At 40.2% G+C, this 20522-nt stretch overlaps 1 protein-coding gene across 1 annotated transcript in view; it reads right to left on the bottom strand.

The window, feature by feature from the left end:
* Nucleotides 1-1509: 1509 nt before the first annotated feature.
* Nucleotides 1510-20522, bottom strand: part of sbno1 (strawberry notch homolog 1 (Drosophila)) — a 23055-nt gene continuing 4042 nt past the window's right edge. The window contains exons 6-33 of the mRNA XM_030066192.1: nt 19641-19741; nt 19317-19413; nt 16208-16368; nt 12668-12801; nt 12464-12554; nt 12198-12359; nt 11892-12027; nt 11640-11745; nt 11284-11437; nt 10985-11167; nt 9355-9452; nt 9102-9256; nt 8569-8781; nt 8298-8462; nt 8036-8205; nt 7775-7906; nt 7531-7666; nt 7313-7425; nt 7107-7178; nt 6908-7007; nt 6623-6697; nt 6322-6468; nt 5953-6047; nt 5710-5796; nt 4981-5118; nt 4808-4884; nt 4492-4685; nt 1510-4370 (exon numbers count right to left, since the gene is read on the bottom strand). Of these exons, the coding sequence (XP_029922052.1) occupies nt 4228-4370; nt 4492-4685; nt 4808-4884; nt 4981-5118; nt 5710-5796; nt 5953-6047; nt 6322-6468; nt 6623-6697; nt 6908-7007; nt 7107-7178; nt 7313-7425; nt 7531-7666; nt 7775-7906; nt 8036-8205; nt 8298-8462; nt 8569-8781; nt 9102-9256; nt 9355-9452; nt 10985-11167; nt 11284-11437; nt 11640-11745; nt 11892-12027; nt 12198-12359; nt 12464-12554; nt 12668-12801; nt 16208-16368; nt 19317-19413; nt 19641-19741 (3635 nt within the window). The 3' untranslated portion in view covers nt 1510-4227. The remainder of the gene's footprint in view (nt 4371-4491; nt 4686-4807; nt 4885-4980; nt 5119-5709; nt 5797-5952; nt 6048-6321; nt 6469-6622; nt 6698-6907; nt 7008-7106; nt 7179-7312; nt 7426-7530; nt 7667-7774; nt 7907-8035; nt 8206-8297; nt 8463-8568; nt 8782-9101; nt 9257-9354; nt 9453-10984; nt 11168-11283; nt 11438-11639; nt 11746-11891; nt 12028-12197; nt 12360-12463; nt 12555-12667; nt 12802-16207; nt 16369-19316; nt 19414-19640; nt 19742-20522) is intronic.

Raw genomic sequence — 20522 nt, 5'->3', positions numbered from 1 at the left:
TAAGTCCCTGAATTGGAATAAACAGGCAAATATGATGAATGAATGAATGAGTGGATGAGTAAATGAATTATCAGTCAATGAACCAGTCAATGAACAGTTTACATTTCTATCTAAATCTACCAGGTTATTGGTGAAATGAGCTAATCACAGTCTAGGTAAAGAGCACTTTAAGGATCTTTCAAAATAGCTGCTGTTATTTCTTTTGTAAATTCTGTTTTCACTCGCCCCCTCCTGGCAGGTCAGAGGTCAGCTATAGAGCAGCATCCCTGCAGCAGCAAGGCGTTTGTTTGCCAACAGTGAAACCAGATACAATTGTTGGATTGTCTCTCTACTTACAGGCCATCCTACTGCCCCATTTTCATTGTACAGTTTGAGCATAAATTTCACTGTAGTGGGTCAGATAACATCAGGAGGTTGAAAAACAGAAGGTATAAAATAGTGATGCTTCCAGTCTGCAACAGCACCTCACTGAAAGTTGGGTGTTGGCCACTGTGGATCTGAACTGGAGGATTCAGAAAATTCAAAAGATGGGAGTAACCAAGTGACTTAATATTTCTGGAACATTTTGGAAGGAACCTGATCACTGTCAATGTAAGATTTTGGTAAGAAACTGTCATTTTTGGAAACACAGTGGAAGAGGAACCTGGCAACCTTGGATAATGGATAAAGCAATGTGGGACATCTGAATTTATTGTTGGAGAAATCTGGCTTTTCCCAGTGGAAAGAGGATGGAAAGTGATAAAAACCTGCTGCTCTCAATAAGAAAGTCTCTTTGACCTCAACCCCACTGTTGTTTGACATTTCTGAGCCCTGGCCTTGAAAATCAAGACTGAAGTATTACAGTTAGTGAATTAATCACCTCGGTTGTTCTTTGAAAGTGTGTTCATGTACAAATCTGATCCTCTTACTATTTTATTGTCTCTTAAATTTGTTAAAAGGGCAGTAGACCACAACTCAGTAGTTTTGGCCTGCAGTAGTCAGGCTCAGATTTACTCCTGTTACCTGACTACAGGCCTGACACCAGTGTTACATTACCTCAGACCTTCAGAACTGACTTTAGTATTAACTGTCATATATTTAAAGAAAAGAAAAAAAAAAGCATTTAAGTGACAAGAACAAGCCAAAATAAACTGGCTTATTGGTGAGCTGAACTGATGAGATGAGTTTGTGCTTACGGGTGTTTATCTCATCCAGAAAATTTTCAATGGTCTCAGCATGGGCATTCTTAGTTTTTACATATAAAAAGTAAAAGCATCCCGGTTATTTATGCCCCGAGAACTGGAGGGGCTATTGTTTTGAAATAAAAGCTCAGCTCCTCAAATGCGAGCAAGGGAACAGATGGGCAGGGCTTATGAGTGGTAGGAGGAGGAGTAGGACAGACTTCATTTCAGTTGGAAAGCTGATTACTGGAGTAGCGCACCAAGTCTGAGTTTATTGGTCACATTTAACTGTATGTTTGTCTGGTGGCAGGGTGTAGTTCTTCCTTACAATAATCATAGTAATCAGAGACAGAAGTATACCAAGCTTTATTGGTCATTGCACTCATTCATTTCACGTAACGCAGATTTTTTTGTTTGTTTTTTGTTTTTTTTGTACAACTCGGTCAGTAGTGCAACTCGTGCAATGATAAAAGTCCTTCAAGTGTTTCAATTTAAACAGCCCGCCTCTTATGACATTTTACAGCACTCAAAAAAAGCCTGTTACAAAGTCTGCAGCCCGTGAACATATGTTGAATGTCAAAATAAAAACATCAGACACCGGCGTATAATGGACATTCCAGTTAAGAAATTTGCCTTCCTATGAGACTGCCTTTTGCTTCTGTGAGAGAAAAGATTTATTTTCCAGAAATATGCTTGGTCTCTCCCATTACTGTCCAACAACTGGGATTTGCTGCACTGCAGAATTTTAATGTGTTTGTCCTTTTACAAAGCATACAAAATGCACATTGTCTAGTATGATACAAAGATCCTGCTTCCTATCTCAATTATTGTTTTTAAATGAATATCAACCAACAAAAGGAGAGGATACACACACTTAAATAACAGTAATGAATCCACAGGTTAAGGATGTGTCTGAGCATATTTCTGTGATATAAAATACTTCGTATCTTTTATTATCAACTATTAGGATAGCTTGTATTACCAGACTTTGGTCTGTCCCTTCCAGTGCAGATCTATAATGCAATATAGAACTGTAGAGGTAATGGCTTTCAGTAATGGTTGCTCAACAGAAGAGGTACTGAATGCAGTAGAGGCTATCCACTCTGATTACGTCCATCTTAATTTAAACTCGGCTCAAGAAAGCAGAGGAATTACAGAGAGATGTGTTCATAACATTTACTGTGAACATACAAGCTGTGAATACAGCCAAACAAAGTACACTGAAAAAAGGTCAGAGTATAAGTGGAAAGGAAGCATCTGAGTTATGGTCATGCATTTGTGTAAATGCCTTTTGCTTTTCTTTGTTGTTTTTCCAAAGAGGGCCTTTGTATAGTTTAACCCCTGAGCACGATCCTATGTCCATTACAAAACAAAACAAAACAAAACAAAAAACAAAACAAAGATATTCCAGCCTTCAGTGGAAAAGGGAGTCTTGGAGGTCACTAGACAAAGCCCAGCACAGTGCTGCTGACTAATCCTGGTCTGAAGACCAGTTTTAAAACCAAGAAGCTACAGGCTTGGACATGCGTATTAAATTTCTCAAAATGTAATTTTTTTTATTTTTTATTTTTTGCTGTTGACTAGTCAAGACTAACCAGTTAAAACCAAGACCACACCAAAACATGTCCTGACTGAGATTTAAGTCAAGATAAAGACTAGAGGTGGTTGACACACCTCTACAACCAAACTAAGAACAAGTGAACCCTTGTTGAAAACTGAGGAACAGAACACAAATCAGTTAACCTGGGTATATTAATGTTCAAATACAACACGTAAAAACTTACTTTGTATTTGTACAGTGTTGTCCATTTACTCCTTACGCACAACACCCAGTGACAGAAATAATTTTGTCGATAATGACAGACTCAATTCATCATTCCTCAAACATTTTACACCAACATTAATCCAGTCAAAGAATGACTTCATTTAATGGACTAATTTATGTACTAACAGACTAATATAACAGCTCATACTTAAACTCTGACTGCAAGATTTATACCAATATAAACCTGACACCAGGTTAAGTGCCATGTAAAGGTGCATGTAACACCAAGGGATAGCTGAGCAACTCCTGCCAGTTTGTTTTTGAACATGGTCAACCAGGCTGAAAATGTAACAGAGGCATTACTTTCTACAAAAAAGGGAGATGTGAGGAAAAATAAGGGAAAAAATAAACCTAGGAACTTTGGTCTCAAGTTCAACTAATAGTGTAACATTCAGAACAGGTGAAAGTTCACTTGTACATAGACTTATAACATTAGTGTTCCTATGTACAAAGCAGAGTAACGCCCTGCATTACCTTTGCAGTACACATCAAGGAAATCGTTCTTTCACTATAGTACTGAATACAAAGTTTGAGGAATGATAAAATGACTTCATATGATTACAACATTATCCTTGTGCCTTGTGGGTACATCTTGTTGAGTGATGACAACATGTATAAGCACACGATTGTAGTTTAGCACTATATATCAATTTTTACAGAACTGCAAAGCATTTCTCAGTTTTGGAACAATCTTGCTAATACTAATTTTAGTCTCAACCACCTTTGATCTTGACTGAACACAACATGTCTTGGTCTCAGTTTGGGGTGATCTTGACTCAAACACTGGCATAGGGTGCACTTAACAGCTCACAGCAGGGGTAAGAAAGTGGGTAACAGAACAGCCACAGGCCATCATACCTTCTTTCAACTTTGTGTCCACTCCATTTCAATCAATGCATCTCAAATCTTTCACTCTGAATGTCAGAGGACTATAAGTCATCCATCAAACTTCTCTAGGTGAAAACAGAGTCTCTGGAGATTAAAAAAACAAACAAAAAAAAAAACCCTGAAATCTTTTCTCTGTACTACCACTGCTTTACATCTGAGACTACCACAGCTTGATGTGATACCTCTGACCCTCAGACTCAATGGGGGATGTGAGGGTGCAGAGTGAGGGATAGTGGTACTGGAGCTTGCAGTGCAGAGATGGAGATTAATGGAGCCTAATCCCTCCAGGTCAGGATGTGAACTCAGGATGTGGAAATGGGGCTGAACCCCATAGAGCTGAGTGGTCCACCCATACTATGTGTTGGGAGCGTGACTGAGACTTTGGGGGTGAAGTTGTTGCCACTTCTGCTGCTCCTGTACGGCCAGCTGCTGGCACTGGTCCGATGTTGAAAGGATGTTGATTAAGGGTGAGACACAATTAGCTGGAATGATCAGCCCTGTGAAATTAAAAATAATCATCATCATCATCATCAAAATGAACCTAACATTTGTCAATTAAAGCTCAATATCATGTACTGAAGCACTGAAATATTTGAAATCATCAGTCCTACCACTTACCAACTATCCTCTGTCCATCTTCTGTTCTAAGGCGGACAATCTGCATCTTTACATTGGTTCCACTGACAGAAGCGAGGACGTTCTCCACCTTTGTCCACACACTAAGCACTGAGCCACACAGAACAAAGTACGTCCTACACCGCAGACCAATCTCACACTGCAGACCCACTGACGCTTTCTTACAGTTACCACGCCTGTGGGCAGAGTGACACAAACACATGAAGACATCTTGATTTAGGTTGCCTCACTGATATGACAGTTGCTTGACCTTCTGTGAAAGTCAGAAGTAAAATTTATCAACCTGCACTGCACTTACCAGTACGCATGAGAGCAGATTTTTGCTGAAGATTTATACTGGTCAATCCAGTGTTGCTTGGCGTCTTCTGACAAGACCTGTTTGAGCAAAAGCATTATGATACACCCCATCAAGCAAGCCCAACAGTCTGTACTTCTCACTTACTGCAATACCAATCAAACACGTTCCCTTACCTTTTTACACCTCTTCTTGATGTCGGTGTATGCTTCCAATTTGAGCTGTTTGCCTGTGTTGGGCCTGTACACCAGAAACAGCCTCTTTTTGGTATTTACCTCTTTCACCAGTATGGCTGTTTTCTTGTTGTTACGCACCTGAGAATGAAATGCAGATTGTACTTCAGAAGTCAAAAATCATGATTTTACACACTACTAAACTCAAGCTACATAGACGTGAGGAGTCAGAAATGAGGCCAGTATTGGAAAAGCTCCTTTTTGGAGTCATGTAATAATGCTTGTGCAGCACTTCATTTCTAGAAAATGAGTGGGTGTGTGGAGAAATGTGATAGGATCTACTCTCAAAGTGCTAAAAGCTCCTCATTTCCACCTTGGGAAATAGTAGGATTTGTATCATCATGTAGTTCCACTCACTCAATGTGATAGTATAGTGCAAAAATGTCTCAGTAACATGCTAAATAAACCTATTTCTGGATACATACAGAAGCATAGGTAATATTGTAGGCATGTCCAAAATTCAAACTATTTTTCCAAGTGTAATGGCTACTTTCTCTAGCAATACAAATAACACAAGCTCTTATTCATTATCTCATTATTACACTTGAAGCTGGGGCATAATAAGTAAGTGGTTAACAGATAACTTAAATGGTGTTATTTTCTTTTATTAACAGACGTCAAAAGGGCATTCCAAATTTAGGCTATAAGCCAGCATAAAGCTTTCCCTCATACCTGTACATAGAAGCCATCATCTGGTCCACTCTGTTCTGCCCAAGCATGTGTGGCCTCTTCCCATGACATTCCCCTCTCCACACTCACCTGGAAAAAGAGGTACAAAGGTACAGAGCTGAGTAATGCCCCTATTGCGCAATACTTATCTCATTGACTTATTAATTTGAAATGGGCGTCCTCAGCAAAAATACAGTCAAAATGACAGATTAATAGCTTTGCCAAGTGTATGACATTTCAACATACTGTGTAGAGCTCAACATGTCCTGATGTGGTATATCCTGGTGTTAGGAATTTCCTGCAGTCTACTTTCTTCACCTTCTCATCACCGGAGCCCAAATCTAGTAGAAGAGAAGAGGAAGGTCAGTAAATACATCAGATACAGTGTCTCAGCTCAAATTTGAGACTGATCCAACCTTACATGTCAGGGGAGAGAGATATGGTTTTGACTTGCAGCTAATCTCACAAAACAGGAGTAAATTCCTTTGATAACATGTGTCCTTAAATAGCAACTCTACCATGGGTCAAATAAGACCTTTTGTCCAACTACATATGCACATGAGCATTTGTAAAAATTGTTTAATTTGATCACAAGCAACAACAATGTATTATTACCCAGAATGCCCATGTCGTATCTGCCATTCCTCTTGGCTTCCTGAATAACAGCACCCAGTGTATCAGAGAAGTACTGGAACAAGGCATTCTGCTGCTGGACCTCCATGCCCAGAATACGGTTCAGGAACTTCCCAATGTTGTTGTAGTCTATAATATTAAAAAGTATCAAGATTATTTTTTACATCTACAGCTGTGCTCATGTGCTGCATGAACAGGTTTTTTTTTTCTGTGAAACATACAAAAGCTGTAACACACACAATGTCGTTACTACTAATTTTTCCAGTTTTAAAAGAATCATTACCTTTGTCCAGTGACAGTGCTCCAGATCTGTCCTCCACATTTATGAGACCTACACCTACTAATCCACTTTGGATTTCTATAGAAGAAAAAGACAAGTTATTAATCAGGGGCATAGATAACTGTGAAATAGCCAAAATTAGTTTTATACAGAAAACGCTGTGGTAAGCAATAATTTCATTAGCATCTTCAAGGTGAGCCACTGGTGTACCAAACAAAATGGACTGCTACAATCTGAGACTGAAAGGAAATGAATTCCATGCCCTTTTTGGAAAAACATGACTCATACCTCTGAAGAAATCCCCTTGAAAGTCTGAGGGTGGAGACACTAACGGAGCATCAAGTTTTACGATGGACTTCATCACAATTTCCAGAGCATTTCTGCCATACTGTAATAAAGGTAAAGAGTTAGCAACGGTAAACAGAGTTTGTCAATGGCAATGAAAAAACACAAACTATCTACTGAAACATATTCTTAATTTGCTTACTTTGTTATCAAAATTAAACCTGCTGAGATCTCTTGTTTCTGTTGCTCTTCTGTCTCCATGAGTGAGAGCCCCCTGTTGCAAACAGTAACACAAATATAGATGGCAATTAATGATTCATTAAATGCAAAGTTCCAGATATTCACTTTCAGTCTTTTCATCAGGATAAAAAATGCTTCTCTTAAATCATAAAATTGATGGGCCATTACCAAGCTTTCAAGCCTTTTGGCAACAATGGATGCAAATCTCTGCTCTCCTGCAAGCTCTGATATGAGGAAGACATATTCTGGAGCTGTGACCTGGTTTGACCTATGTGTTCTCCCTGAGTCATCAGTAACAAAAAGAGAAGAACAAGTTACATATACAACCATATTGCTGGTCTGTTTGTGCTATCAAATAGCAGGGCCAAGGGTGAGTGTCTACTGACCAAACTGCTGAATAGCTCTGTCTGCACTCCAAGGCAGCTCCAGAGTCATGTGAACTCTCCGCCGCTGGTTCTTCACTCGCCGATCAGCCTGCAAGGATATACCTGAGCTGGCAGCTTCCGAAATGATGGCTATGTTCTGGTTGGTCAAAAAAAGAACAAAAAAAGGCAAAGTTTCCATATTATTATGAAAAAATTCACTGGCTGTAAAACATGTTCTGTGTCTGAAAGCCAACACTCTGCCCACCTTTTCTCCATCCATAAACCTCTGTTTTTCTGTGAGATTAAGGATTTCCACAGGAACGTCCAGCTCAGAGCGAGATTCATAGGAAATGCTGCCATCATCGTTACTGACCACACGACCTTTACGACCAGTCATCTGAAACAAAGTTGAAGAAGTGATTAGATCAATGACAATGGTTCAAGATACCCCCTAACATTGTTCAAGCTCAATCTAAAATATGAAGAGATTTAATGCCACAACAGAGGTGACTACAAACATGAATACCTCTGCTACATTGTCTGGACCTCCCAATTCGTCTATTAGCTCATCCAGAGTGTTGGGCGGTAGCTCCTCAGCTAGCTTCTCAAGCCTTTCCAACAGATCTTTCTTCATTTGCTGGGCATCTTCCACGGCATCCTGACTCGTCAGGCAGCTATCATGACTCTCTGCTTTGACTAACAAACCAGCAAAAACAATGCATCCATTATAAGTCAGTGGCCAATCAATGGGGTAATACTTATGCAATTAATTCTGGCAACTTGCTCACCTATGGCAGGCGTGCTGGGGGGGTTGACAGAGGCAGTGAAAGCAGGTCTGGTGGAGCCAAGTCCAGAGGCTAGCAAGGCACTTTGAATGGAGTCTGGGTCAATACTCTTCCTTCTTTTCTTCTTCACTTTCCCTTTCTTTGGTTCTTTTCTGATGAGCCATGGATCTAAGCAAAGGAGGGCACACGTTTGTTGAGAGCACTGAAAAGTCAAGGATATGACCTCACAGAAAGAAGGCTTTCATTCTCTATCTTAAGTTCCCTAAATTCTCACCATCTTCACCATCGTCATCAGACTCATCTCTGAATGGGTTGAAGTCATCATCATCATCATCCGCTGAGCTGACAGATTTGAAGCTGTCATCACTCTCGCAGTCTTTATCGGACTCTTTGTCCGATTCCTCTGATTGGCTCTCCTCTGAACTGGTGCCTGACAGTCCTCCATGCTTGCGAGGCTTCTTTTTTGGCTGTTTTTTTACTTGTGAACCTGGAGTAATGACATGATATAGAATGAGAAAATATAATATTTTTTGTGAGCCATGTAATCCTGTGCATGAGAATATCAACCACTGACATCATACTTTAAATTATGAGATCATTTTGCCACTCTTTCCCCCACCTCTTAGCTCTTGTTCAACAATCTTAAACATAAATAGGGCTAAAACCGTATATTAATGTGCTGTGTGTCTTCATTATTAGTCAACAAGGAGTTAACTGTTGAATCTTCTGAGAAAACAATTATGATGACAGTTTTAAATCAGCTATAGTTATTTGCTGGTGTTTGACATTTGCTGATATTTCCCCCACCTTTCCTCTTTTTGCCCTTCTGTCCAGAAGGTTCAACTGCAGTGTCACTGGGAGACGGAGTCTTCTTAGCTGAGAGGTCGATGCCTAGCAAGCTAAAGAGCTTCTGTCTGTCAGGAGCTGGGAAGTGCTTCTCAATCAGGGACTGCAGTACACCTCTAAATAAAACATTTTGGGTTGAAAGCATTCAATATTCTTTGTCAAAAAGGGTGTAAGGATTATTTAGTTTTCAGTTCAGATTGAACGGAGTCCTTACTTTGCAGTTGACACAAAGTCATTGAGTTCTCCTCCTCCTTCCTCCAGGGCCTCTAGTGTTCGTGCCTCTCCCGTTGACTGAAGACCAATCACCACACACTGTTAAAAGAAATTTTAAAAACTTGTTGGCATAAGATGGAATCACATGGGAACACCTACAAGAATGGTAGCCCGCAAATTTCCTTCTGACAAATATATCCTGACAAATTCCCGACTGAATATCTATTATAATAATAGATACATCCCTGATTTTGCAGTATAAAGTGAATTTATGATAGTTAAGCATACTTGTGAATTAGATGAAAAAATACAACGGGCAGATTGGCTGCATCGAGGTCAAAGCCCTGAACAGCTAACCAAGGAATCAACTACGGAGGCATGGCAAGTAGGACAATGCTAAAGTTGGAGCAGCAACAATGGATTCACCACAGGTACACAGGTTAAAAAAAAAAAAGCAACATTCTTTAGAACTGCAAGAAGGGGCATCCCGGTAGCTCACCTAGTAGAGTGTGTACAATGCGTCAAAGCAAAGTGCTAATCGCAGAATCAAGGGTTTGATTGAGAGCGAGCCCTTTGCTGAATGTCATCCCTGTCTCTCTCCCCTGCCCTATTGTCATCATTGAATAAAGCAGAAATACCCCCACAACACTGCAAGATGTTTCCACTGTTAGAATATAACAAGCTAAATTTAGCACTGATATTGCTGCCATCCACGAGAGGCTGGATCACGCAGACTGTAGAATAATGGAGCTAGATACAAAAAAAATGCCCAGTTAGCTGCAGACCAGCAGAAAAGAGCCGAGCAGTGCAACAAGATAAAGAGCCATGGAAAATGCAGTAAACAGGACAGGTGCCTCAACCTACATGTAGCCGGTATCAATGAGACCATGAGAGCATGTCAAGCAGCTGCTTGCAGATGTATTCAGAGTGGACCTAGCTATGACTGAACTTCAGCATGAGCGCCACTCACTGGCACCCATGCCAGAGGAAGAGAAGCCTCTAAGACACATAATTATGAGATTAAAAACGTATTTGGTGCATGAACGAGTGCTAGCTGAAGTCTGGAGGAAACTACATGCAGGGCGGATTGCATACAATGTGGGATCACCCCATCATTTTCCAACTTTGAAGCAAATTAGTAGAACCCTTGGAGAACGGCTGGATGAACCAATTACTAGAATGTCCCCAGTTTTGGCTTTTGGGAGATGGTTTCTTTTGCCGCCAGAGATAACTCAGCTGGAGTCTGGACTAGCAGCTGCAATGATTATCTTCCAGCAATGGAAGAATCAGACAAAACCTAGCCTTGCTGACTGACTGAAGCTGATGTATGAATGAATATAGAGGACCAATACCAGTGACTGGAGAACCTAGTTAAACCTACATCAGACCTGCCAACCTTTAAGAAATTTTATGAGTACCACACCAAGAAACTGAAACCGGGGAAATTCGAGATGCAACAACATGCGTACCTGTAGAGCATCGAACTGTACCAGCGTACTTTGAGGTCAAAATGCGTGTCCGCTATGCAAAATGCATACAGGTTGGCAGGTCTGCTACATGCCATTACAACCACAGTCTTTGTCCAACTCCTTTTTTTTTTAAATACACAAGTTTTCCAAGTGAAATCTCACCTTTCCATTTTGGACCTCTTCTCTGGCCAGCTGGACCACTCTGCGAACCTTTGAAGCAATGCAGAGGTATTTGAAGAACCTCTGGTGAGCAGACCAGAACTGGCCCCACATGGACTTTTTCATGCGTTGCTCTGCATCCATTAGGTTAGCTGCTTGTTGGAACTTCTCACGTGCACTAACCCACTGAAACAAGCAGGACAGCAGAATAAATCAATTCATTATCTACAAGCAAAAATATGGGGAAAATGAACACAGTATATTTACAGTGTAACTCTTCAAGCTTATTTTCAGGTCCTTACCAGACGCACAGATTTGTTGTACATGTTGATGTATTGCTGAGTCAGAGGGACCTCCTCAATCTTGAAAGTCACACCTGTAAAACTCAACTGCCTCGCAATGTACATCCCCCTCAGCTTCATATCCATAGCAACTATTTCCATGGCACCGACACCTCTAAAGGACAGGGATGGAAAAAGAAAATTAACAAAAATTAGGAAAGAAAGAAAAACAGAAAAGAACGAATGAAGGAAGAAAAATTAACAAATAAAATAAATTGAGATTTTGATTAAACAGCAATTCAAACCCAGATTCCATGGACAGCATTTTGCTCCTTTCACTGAAAGTTCTACCATCATATTACAAATACAGAACTCACCTGCGCTCAACAGCTTGGATGAAGTTTCCAAACTCTCTGAAGGGAGTTCCTTCACCCCAGATGCCCAGCCGGTTCATGTAGGCCATGTTCCGTGGTTCAGAGGCACCTAGACAGAAAAAAAAATAATAAAATAAAATAAAATAAAATAAAATAAACACTGGCACACTGGGCACAATTTACATTGTTACTTTAGTTTGCCAGCCCTTTCAAGAAGTGGCAAGATTTTTATCCTCAAGGTTTGTGTCCACTCACCTGTGGCACTAGCATATACAACCCGAGCTTTGGGAAGTTTGTTCTGCAGTTCCAACACTGCAAGCCCAGTCTTAGTAGGTTTGGATGATCCGATTGGACACACATTTTTGGCTTTGTGACACTCATCATAGACAATCTTAACATATCAGGTTAAAGAAAGCCTTTAATATTTTTGGGGAACAAACCATCAAAAATAATATTGTTTGGATCAGCTTTGTGTGGTTAAGAACATATATTAAAAGAATTATTTTCTGATTAGAGATAGCTGTTAGGCTCTTCCCATGACAGTTCCCATAAAAAGGATACAACACCATCAAAGTCCTCCCCACACCAGTGAAGAAGCTGTTCAAATCTGGTCTTATACTTCCCACCGGATTGGCTTTCTCCTATCAAGGAAGAGTAGGTGGCGAAGATCACACCTTTCTTCACACTCCCATTGTGTTTAGATGAGATTTTTCCATATTTGAACTGAAAATTAGAAACTGGAAATCAGTGACTAACATTTAACACTTTGACGTCAGTAAAGCAGTAACATCTCCTTTGCTGAGGAATGCCAATTATGAGCATCTTACCTTGTTTAGTGAATGAACTTGAATGTTCTTTGCACCTATATCCCTTAGATCCCTTTCAGCATCGTACTTCAAGTCATTTGAGACACTAAACCTAAAAAAAGAATGCATACAGTGAGGGCAACCACAGTGGCATGAAGTTTTCAGGAGTTCATCTCAAACAGTTAATTTAGTTTTCTCCAATCAGAACGGATTTAGGATAATTACCAAAGTGATCTCTTCCGGCCTAAAAGGTAATTCTCATAGATGATGCCAGCAATGGTCCTGCCTTTACCCACACCAGCTCCATCACCTATCAAATAGGCAGCTCGATCACCATTTGGGAGGAATGTTTCATGTTGCTGTGGTACAGATACAAAGGAGTAAAAATGTTAGTATTGTAATAACACGACAAAAGGAACAAAGATTCTTGAGAACCTTCAAATGCAGACTTTTTTGGGTTCAAAAATTAATTTGAGTTTGGCATCAAGTATTGTGACTGCATGCAAGACTGGACTTATTATTTTGTATTCTAAATACTTGAAAAATGCTCTCACTGTTTGATACCATGCAGCTAGATATAGAGAACTGACGGGTAAACACATTTTGTTACAGCATAATCGGAGTAAAAACAAAACACAGTAGGTGAAATCGTCAAAGCAAAGTGTAATTACTATCTAATTTTTCCTTTTGAACTCCCTCAAACCGCCTGACTACCTTACTTGCTTCCATAATTAAAATAAATAAATACATGAATAAAAGCCTATTTAAAATGTGCACACAGAGTTGCCCCAGTAGCTCACTTAGTATAGTGTGTACCACTTGTTGAGGCTGAGTCCTGGGTTCGAATCCAAACATGTCCTCCTCTCTCTCTCCGCTAACTTTGCTGTCTATCTCTACTGTAACTATCAAATAAAGCAGACTTGCCAAAAAAAAAAAAAAAAAAAATCTTAAAATCTGTACGACAACAGAGCATTTCCTAGAGACCTCAGATTCTCTGGAACCATGTCCATGTTGTCATTAAAAATGCATATACTATATAAACCTTCAAATACACACTCAAAACCCTAGTACCATCTAGCTCAGGAATGACATAGGCTCGTCAACTACATTAGCTTTGACAGCATTAACATAACAACCTGCTGTTCTGAACCCTATACACAGCTGGATCTTATTTCCTGCATCTCTTCACTCACCGTCTGTGTTTTAAGTGCATTTGTGGCTGAATGTGTCCACTAAATGTGTCGACTATGCTTAGCATGGCTGTGTTTGAGCACCTGTCTATTTTTGCCCACTGGGAAGCATAGACCTATAGGTCACTGTGTTGGTTGGCCCACTGGCAATTAGGTCCAGAGGGATGCATCTCCAAATCTATTTGGTGGATCACCATGAATTTAGTGGCATTCGTGTTGCCGAGGATGAAACCTGTTAATTCTAGTGATCCTATGACTTTCCCTCTAGCACCACCAACAGACCAAACTGTCAGTATTGCAGTGGAATATGTCCAAATCTATGTGGTCAATCACCATTAAATTTGGAGACAATATTCATGCTGATAAATTGAGTGACTCCATGACCTTCACTCTAACACCAAGAGGAGGCCCAATAGAGCATTTGCATTAGAAACACACTTGTTCCTCTTTCAGCCACCTGTCCACACATGCTTGTTCCTCTTTCAGCCACCTGTCCAACAATGTTTCTACTTAGCAGTGGAGGCGAGTGCTACCCTAGCTTCTATGAAGTTGTTGGTGGCAAAAGTCCCATCTCACAGCTTTGTCATGTTTTTCTTTGTCTGTTGTGCTTTCTAATGCCACTATGATTTTCCATGTTACTGTGAACTTTATAGTTCTGTCTCAGCATTAAGGTTTTAAATATTAGGCCTCTCGGTCCCTTTCAGCTGTTCTAAAAATCACTGTAAAAGTACAGCCTCTCAGTTGGTTTTGATTAAAAAAAAAAAAAGTAATAACAAGTGATGCAAATGTTTAAGAACCCTTAATTTATCATTCTTAATAACTGATATCATTCAACCAAGCAATACAGTTATTTATTGCTTGTGTTTTTCAATGTACTGCACACTGTCAAGCAACAGAGTTAATGGCCTAGGTGCAGGTACCAGAATGTGTTTTAGGAAGCACCATGTTAACAGACCATGGATGAATCAACCAAAAGAACAAAAGGAGAGCTGGGGCACCCATCAACACTAATGCCTTTACTGGACCACCTTGAGGGCCAGGTGAAGGCAGCAAAGGGCATATATTGGTTGGAAAGACAAATGTCAACATGACACTTAAGGCTGAATTATGCTTCAGCGTTGGAAGAGCGTACGGGGGTTGTGCGAAGCACGCATTTCCTACACAGCGCGTGTGTGTCCAACATACCTCTGCAAACACACAGAGCAATTCTCCTCCCACCAACGTAGACCCTGTGACGTATGGTCGCTGCTCTTCTGTGGCGAGTGGACGAGTCGTATAGGTGCGGGCACTCTCCAAAGTTTTCAAACACAACCGACGAGTCGAGACACAACAGTTTAAAAAAAAAAAAAAAAAAAAAAAAAAAAAAACGGCGCTGACGGCACAACAACAGGAATATGATGCCGGTTGCAACGAAATGCCGGAAATAGTGTACTTCGGCGGACCAATCACAGCTCTTGTGGGGCTGCGGAGGGTCCGCGTAGTTACAATTTTTGGGAGGCGCGCGGCAAGGCCCTGCGGCGGTCGCACAACCCCCGTAAGCTTCGCACAACCTCCGTACGCTCTTCCTACGCGGAAGCATAATTCAGCCTTTAGTGACTATACAGACTTGCAGCACGTGTGATGCTAGAGCCAGCAGGTGGCTAAGCTACCTCAAGGTTTACTGGAGCAGAAGAGCTGCCAGAAAACCCAGAAGCAGCAGCAGAGGGGTAATGATCTAGTTGGGGTTAGTTCAGTGCTTTTTCTAGATGTGACTGAATCGCTATAGGAATATCATAGAAATATTACAGATGGCAGTGTGCATGCATGTGTCTAATCACTGTCATTGAGATTATGCACATTTAGTTTCATCAATTATAATATTGTCAAACCATTAGAAAAGCATTAATCAATAACACCTAACAGTTAGTGAAGTCAAGATTCTCCCTGTCATTGTATATTGTTTGTGTTTATTGTGTCAATTTTAATGCACTCTTGTAATCCACATGAATACATGTAAAAGCCCTTCAGAAACTGAACTGATGATTTACATGGCCACGTACAATATGGTTTCTCCAACATAATTTTCTGTATTAAATGGATTTCTCTGAATCCCTTACCCTGATAATGGAAACCGACTTCTTGTTTACATGGCAGTTCTGAATAAGACTGAATGTGTGCTTAGTTGGCCAGTGCTTATTTATTTGTCTGGACCTGCAAATTTCACAGGATCTTAGCTATATCATTCTCAACCCCCTGTGTGTTGTCTTCCATCTGGATGTGGAGGGGTCAGTCCCATACACTGTGCAGATGCTCCTGTACACAATTCCTGCATTTAGATTGTGCAACTCAGTGCATACTGTTCCTGCTTGCATCATACACCCTGCCACTATGTGCTGACAGTGTCAGAGACCTCATGGCACAGTCAGATAAAACCATACTGAGTTGTAACTACTCATTACCAGGCTATCATGCTGTAAACAGTAAGAGTAATTGTGATGTAATCTGTACGCAACATGATCAGTGCAGTCATGCAGGCAGTCAAATTATGTACCAAGAGCAGTTACCCTTCCCAAGCAGGTAGAGGAATAGTGTTTACCTGAGCTGCATATGTGATAGCTTCCAGCTGCAGAGCAGACAGCCAGCCATGGTCTATGGTTTCCTCTGTGATGGAGAGTCTGTACCACACGTTTGGAGGGTTGACACTCGACAGGGAGCTCGTCTCCACCACAGGATCAGGATGCCGCATGCCGATCTTTACTAGATGAACAGAACAATGAGTTGATCTATCAATCCCCAAACTATCGAAAGGCTGCATTTTCTGAAGAAAATGAGTATGATTACCAAGTTCGCAAAATGCTTGACTAAACAAGTATAGAGTCTGTACAGTCCCCTGTTTGTGGCAATGACATAAACCTAATCAATTGGGGGTTCCACACATGACTACCATGGCGGTCTGCCAAGTTTCCAAAGTATCTGAGAGCCTGTCCATTGAATTTTTTTCCCCCCAAAATCAGGAATGGAAACTGAACCTGCCAGTGGCAAGTATTCTTTTTCAAGATGATCCATTTAGTCAAGGTGAGCTTTTCCAGATATGTAAAACCATTATTCTAAAGGCATCCATTTGAGAAGCTGGTTTATTCTGTCGTGCTGTGTGTGAGATGCTTTGCCTGCAAGACAGGTATGGGTTTATCCTCCATTAACCTCCAGTTAAGCCCAAGTTAGCTTTTTCCTTTGCTGTGCAGGTAAATAAAGACTGCAATGGCATCCTTCAAATTCAGCTTTTGGGTAAATACAGATTTTGATAATATTATGAAAAATAAAGGGCACACATGAAGAAAAGACTAGGGGGACGTTCACATCTTCTATGGAGACCACAGTAACATTAGGCTACTTATCTTTTTAGTTAATGCTACCAAACAAAGCTTATTATACATAGTAGGGGTGGAAAAGTCAGTTTTCTTTGCTAACGTTTATTATTGTTATTCCTTTGTGACGCTGTGCTGTCTGCCTGTACCAACACCTTTTGATTATTCTGCTCAGGGTTTGTGTTGGTTCCATCAAATTAAATTGAAGACATTTCAGACTTTTTAAATGCTGCATGAAATGTGATTTAAGACTAAATTTGTTTAACAAAACTATAGTGCAAAAAACACTCTTCACAACATTAAGACTACAGTTTCTGAAATCATGAATGAAAAGCACAAATGAAAAGTCAAGCTGATTTTTAGTGGAGCACATGCATGCAGGGGTTTGGAATAATCTGTTTATTGTGATGTTTGTATATATTCACATAATGTTTGATGTTTGTAAAGTTTCCTGCCATGACCAGGTTCCTCTCAGTAATCTGATTTCTTGTGTGCATGTAAACATACTGACTATGTTCAAACACCAAAGTGACTTGTTTTTTGTTTTGGACCTGCATGGCTCAGGAGGTCGAGTGGTCGTCTTGTAATTAGAGGGTTCCTAGTTTGATCCCTAACTGATCCAGAGAGTGCATTCAAGTGTTTTTGGGCAAGACACTGAACCCCTAACAGCCCCTGAGCGGCAGTTTGGCAACTTGTTTAGTAGCTCTGCTAACAGTATAGCAAAACACTGTAAAGCGCTTTGAGTGGTCAGTAGACTAGAGAAGTGCTATAGAGGGCAAAAGTTTCATTAAACTAATTAGAGTTAATAATTTTTTTCCTGCTGAGGATTGCTGCCAACAAACAATTCTTGGCTGCTGTAGCTCTTCAATATGCGACAGGTTTAGCAAATATTTCTACACACTCAATGTAGGCCCAGCAGACTAGCCCAGAAGTTTTGTCTCTCCAAACTGTTATAATAACTGCTTTTGCCACCACTGGTATATAGTTTAACAACTATCTTATCAACTAAATTAAATTAGTGTTTCTACTACAGCCCTGCATGTTCTTAAATTTTGGCCCAGACAAAGGCTACAGACCTCTACTTCAGCACAATAAGCTAAAGTATAACAAAAACACTAGCCAGCCAACTGCACCCAATTCAGAGCGTTCTGCTGCAAAAATCTAAGCGAACTTATGATTCTGCACTTTGTTTCAAACTTGCATGTGTTTTTTTTTTAATCCAAGTTATGAAAAAATACAGTTCTACAAGAAGTGATGTTGAGATGTGCCCATCCCATGTCCCCGACAATTAAACTCTGAAAAGACATGTTAAGCTCACCACTGATGCACCCATGAGGCACGCCCTATTTTTCCCCTCATAATGCTAACACAGTGCCTTGATTCTCTCCTTCACTGAACAGGATTGGATGATTTAGTGAAGGAGGCTGATTCAAAAGAGAGCTAACTCAGCAAGTGAAGCTGCGGCTCCCATGGAACTAAAGACCTCATTATCCCCACAGCACACCAGGCCATTCTGGAGTTAAACAACAAGCGCACCGAAACATCTAGTTAAGTTTTGTTTTCAACCCAGTATCCAGGAGGATGCACAACTTGAGCTGGAAAGTAAAATGTTTTTTTTTTTTCATGCAGATGAGAGTGTATAAGAAGTCCGACAATTCACAAAATAGATTATCTCTACGTAAGTTCCAAGTTTGTGTGATTGGGAGGCTGCAATTTTCCACGTCTTTTCAACACAACTGAGATTGAACTGAAAGGTAAGCTAGATGAGTTGCTCTGTTTTGAATCAGTCTCCTTCACTGAATCAGTCCTGTTCAGGCTGAATGGCAGAATGAAGGCCTAAAACGCAGACTCAGGTGTATTTATGAACAAATAATTTTGGGGAAAGGACCAAAATTAACTGAATCTTTGAAATGGATTATTATTACCACTCTGGCAAAGCAGCCAAACTGTCAGTAGGGGAGTGGAGCATGTTCTGGAGCGCTGATTCCTTGAATTGAAATATTAACTCAAACTTGTAGAATTTAGTTTCTGGTGAGAAACATTTGAAGGAGAAATTTGTGGGAGTAGGTAGCTGTCAGTAACAGGGCGGGGGGAGGGGGGGGATCCAGTATCAGTATCAGCTACCCACCAAATTGTTTTTTTTGAATATGGGTATCAGCCCAGTATTTCACAACTGGTACATCCCTAAGGACAACAGTATTTCCTGTAAACTGTGATGAAATCTGATAGCACCAAGGTAAAGCATTCATTTCCCTGTGCGTCTTATTAAAAAAAAAGCCACAGCTCTGTGGCAACAACACGTTAGTGAATAATAACAACCCACTATAATAATATACTTACATTTCATAGGCATGTACTCTGCATATGTCTCTGCATGACCCAACTCTTCTTCCTCTTCCTCCTCAGGCTCATCATCCTCCTTCATCCCTGGGGGTTTCTGAATGCACAAATAAGAAGATAAAGAGAAAGAAGTGAGTAACAACTGTTCTATTATGCTTTCATCCTTATAGGGATCTCCCTAACCCACCAGAAAATGTTTTGCACTTGTATGAGCAAGGTGATAAACTGAGTCAACATTGGTGACTTTCGCAGGTTATCTTGTATCATCACACTGCCAGGCAACATCACATATCTCATCTGTGTATTTCACTAGTAAATACTCACCAGAGAATGTGAAAAGTTCTGTACTTTGATGTCATCGTTTACCCAGATCCGGGCTGCATCTTTGCCCAACCCCTCTTTCTTGATTCCATTGTTCAATTCAACTAAAAGAGCAAGTGAGAGCACAAATGTTACTGATGGCAGGGTAAAAGTAGCACAAGAGCTGAAAAATAAATTGTATTACATAATTGCACTATTAGAACATTTTTGAGAGGGGTTACCCAACCTCAGGTTGAAAATTCCACCATCTCAATCTTCTAAGTGAGGAAATAAAATCCATCCCATGATTCTGCAGGCTAATTATATGCCTGCTTCAGTGAAGCACCACCCTATAGACTATATTTTACTCATACACAACTTATTTATTATTCACCTAAAATGCCCTATAATTACGTCTACATTGTTTTAATTTAAATTATCACATATGCTGAGCTATTAAGCCTCCACAATTCAAATAAAACAGTTTTCTACTCAGAAGAGGCTGTTTGACGCAGTAGACTGAAACAACGTGACAATGCGCTGGCACTGCACATCTGAATAAAATTTAACTGTTTTCTGTTTAGACACCCAAAATTTCAAATATACACATATTTATTAGTAAAATGAGGGCATTCTTCTTCTCATGATATTTTTTTATGTAAATGACTGATTCTTAAGCACTGAACCTCTATTTGGTTTGACTTTAACTTCTTCTGTGTAAGCAGTCAGTGTGCGCTACTCCAGCCTTTTCAGACTTACTACTGCTTCCATTACTACTTCTACTATGGGTAATACTACTTCCAGTGCTTCAGCCCCTGCTGGTAGTACTGCTACATTTAGTACTATTTCAGGTACCTAAACCACTTTAACCGCTGGTATTTAGTATTATTTAAAGTACTTACTACA

Source organism: Myripristis murdjan, chromosome 12 (assembly GCF_902150065.1).
Source record: "Myripristis murdjan chromosome 12, fMyrMur1.1, whole genome shotgun sequence".
Classification (NCBI taxonomy): Eukaryota; Metazoa; Chordata; class Actinopteri; order Holocentriformes; family Holocentridae; genus Myripristis; species Myripristis murdjan.
The sequence above is the reverse complement of the archived record's forward strand: the minus strand, read 5'-3'. Positions and strand labels throughout refer to the sequence as shown.